This window comes from Bombus impatiens, unplaced genomic scaffold (assembly GCF_000188095.3).
Source record: "Bombus impatiens unplaced genomic scaffold, BIMP_2.2 scf_1209, whole genome shotgun sequence".
NCBI lineage: Eukaryota > Metazoa > Arthropoda > Insecta > Hymenoptera > Apidae > Bombus > Bombus impatiens.
In genome coordinates, this window is record NT_177628.1 from 6,424 (window position 1) to 8,579 (window position 2,156).

General features: G+C 40.4%; 1 protein-coding gene and 1 pseudogene across 1 annotated transcript in view; both read right to left on the reverse strand.

Annotated features, from left to right (window-relative positions):
- Positions 1-225, reverse strand: part of LOC105681538 — a gene marked incomplete at its 3' end in the record, with an annotated part of 4,075 nt that extends 3,850 nt beyond the window's left edge. The window contains exon 1 of the mRNA XM_012391800.1: positions 160-225. Coding sequence (XP_012247223.1) covers positions 160-225 — 66 coding nt within the window. The remainder of the gene's footprint in view (positions 1-159) is intronic.
- On the reverse strand, positions 21-139 carry LOC112213773 (annotated as a pseudogene).
- Positions 226-2,156: the final 1,931 nt, after the last annotated feature.

A 2,156-nucleotide genomic window follows, 5' to 3' on the forward strand; every position in this document is an offset into this window, starting at 1 on the left:
GGGGCGGGCCCAGCGTGCTTCGCTAACGCCACACAGAATTCCCAGGCGATCACACATCCAAGTACTATCCATGTCCGGCGCTGCTTAACTTTCGTGATCTGACGGGAACGAGTGCACTCAACGTGGCCAGGGCGTTGGCAAAGTAATAACATCTATTACCTTGCCAACACAATCCTCATCATGCCCATCATCGAGAATCCCCAACACTCTCAGGAATCCTGACATATTCGAGAATCCCGAGATTTTCGAGGATATTTCTCATCCCGACTCCACCCGATATTTTCGAGTTCTCGCATATTTCTAGTTGTTAAACATTAAGGAGCTTGAGAGAGGTTTTAAGTAATTACAAATTGTTCTACGCGCGTTTGAGAAAAAGAATTTTATAATAAATTTAGAAAAATAGAATATTGAGGCAGAGAAATTTCAGAGAAAAGATCCGTGCACTTATAGAGACTCCCGATCCGACAAATGTTAAACAGATACGACGAGATTTTTAGGGGTTTCGAAATTCTTTCGAAAATTCATTGAAAATTTTACTCGGAATATAACATTATTGATAAATCTCTTGCAGGAGAATTCCTTGACAGTAGGATTTGGAATAATTTAATTGCTGATTGAACATACGAAAAACTAGTCCGGAAGAGCAGAACTCATTGGCGTGCATTTGCTTAATATAAGGTTTACAATGATTACGGACTGCAATGCAATTCGCTGGACTGCAAATAAAAAAGATATTCGATCCGGAGTTGTTCGCTAATGCGCTTACTTCCAGGATTACAATTTTGAAATCGTGTATCGCCCAGTGGACGGGACAGTTTATCTGGACTATTTAAGTAGGAATCCTATAAATTGTTTGTCTATGGACATAACCACTGAATGGATTAAGGTGACACAACTGCAGGATAATCATATCGATATAATACGGAAAATATTGGAAGGCGATAATGTTTATCCAAAGGTAAAGCAGGAGAAGTATGGCCTGAAGGATATAATCTTTCGGAAAATCAAGAATAGATGCAAATAGTGGCTCATATGTTTCGCTGAAATGTTGTGAAAATGTATCGATGAGATGTCAGGAACATTTTGCCTTTGAGAAGATCGACGAGAAGGGAAATCACGCGGGAATCACTGATTTAACCGGTTGAGTCCCAGGTGTTTTTGAAAAAAAAGGGGTGATGAATCCTGAACAGCGCGACAGCGCTTGTCTTAATCGATTGCGAAGAAAAACAAGCGGCGCAATAGCGCTCGTCATATTTGTTATTTTTATGAAATACGTCTATATTATTATATATGCGTACTATTAGTTTATAAATATTTCAAGTTTTGTTCAATAAAAATCATAGATGAGAAGATAACAATTCTTTTTTATTATTTATTTATTTAAATTTTACAATTTGTCCAGTAGGACATTTGGTAAAATATTATAGCGGTATCCTAGTATAGCATGTGAGTGAGGCTACTCCCAGCGGGGTACCATCATCGTGTTTGTTAGGTTATGTCTTTTGTGAGATCTGTTGGGTGTTTCCTTTTTAATCTTCTTTTTATGCTTGATGTGTCGACCGTTTCCGCTGCCAGCCGGTTTGGGTGCGTTGCTATTCGTTCTCCGTACCTTCTTGCACTTTTGTTAATCTCCTCCTTGCCCGTTGGTATTCCCAGGTCTTTCCGAATGTCCTCGTTTCTAACGTACCATGGGGTACTATTGTTCTGAATATTTTAGATTGCGTTGCCTCTATTTTGGTTATATGACTCATTGATGCTGTTCCCCATAGTGCTATTCTGTATGTCCAGATTGGTTTTATGACCATTTTATATATTTGTCGGAATGGCGTTGAGGATAGGGTTGTCGGTGTTTGAGGAGTCTTCATTGAAGGTAGCCATCGTTGCGGTGTAACGAAGATACGATTTATTGACACAGGTATGGATAACACCGTACAGTCTTGACAATTGATCACGGCGGTTCGGCACTCGCGACACGAGTGACGATGCTCTCGGGCTCAATAACGATTCCACGGCCAACGGGATGACAACAGAACGTACACACAAAGTCTAAGTCTGGTTAAAACGTGAAATGACCACTGATCGCGAAGACGTTACTCTTTGCGCGAAAAGGAATGCCTGTCCCGTCCCGATGATGCCACAGAGGAAAACTATAATGG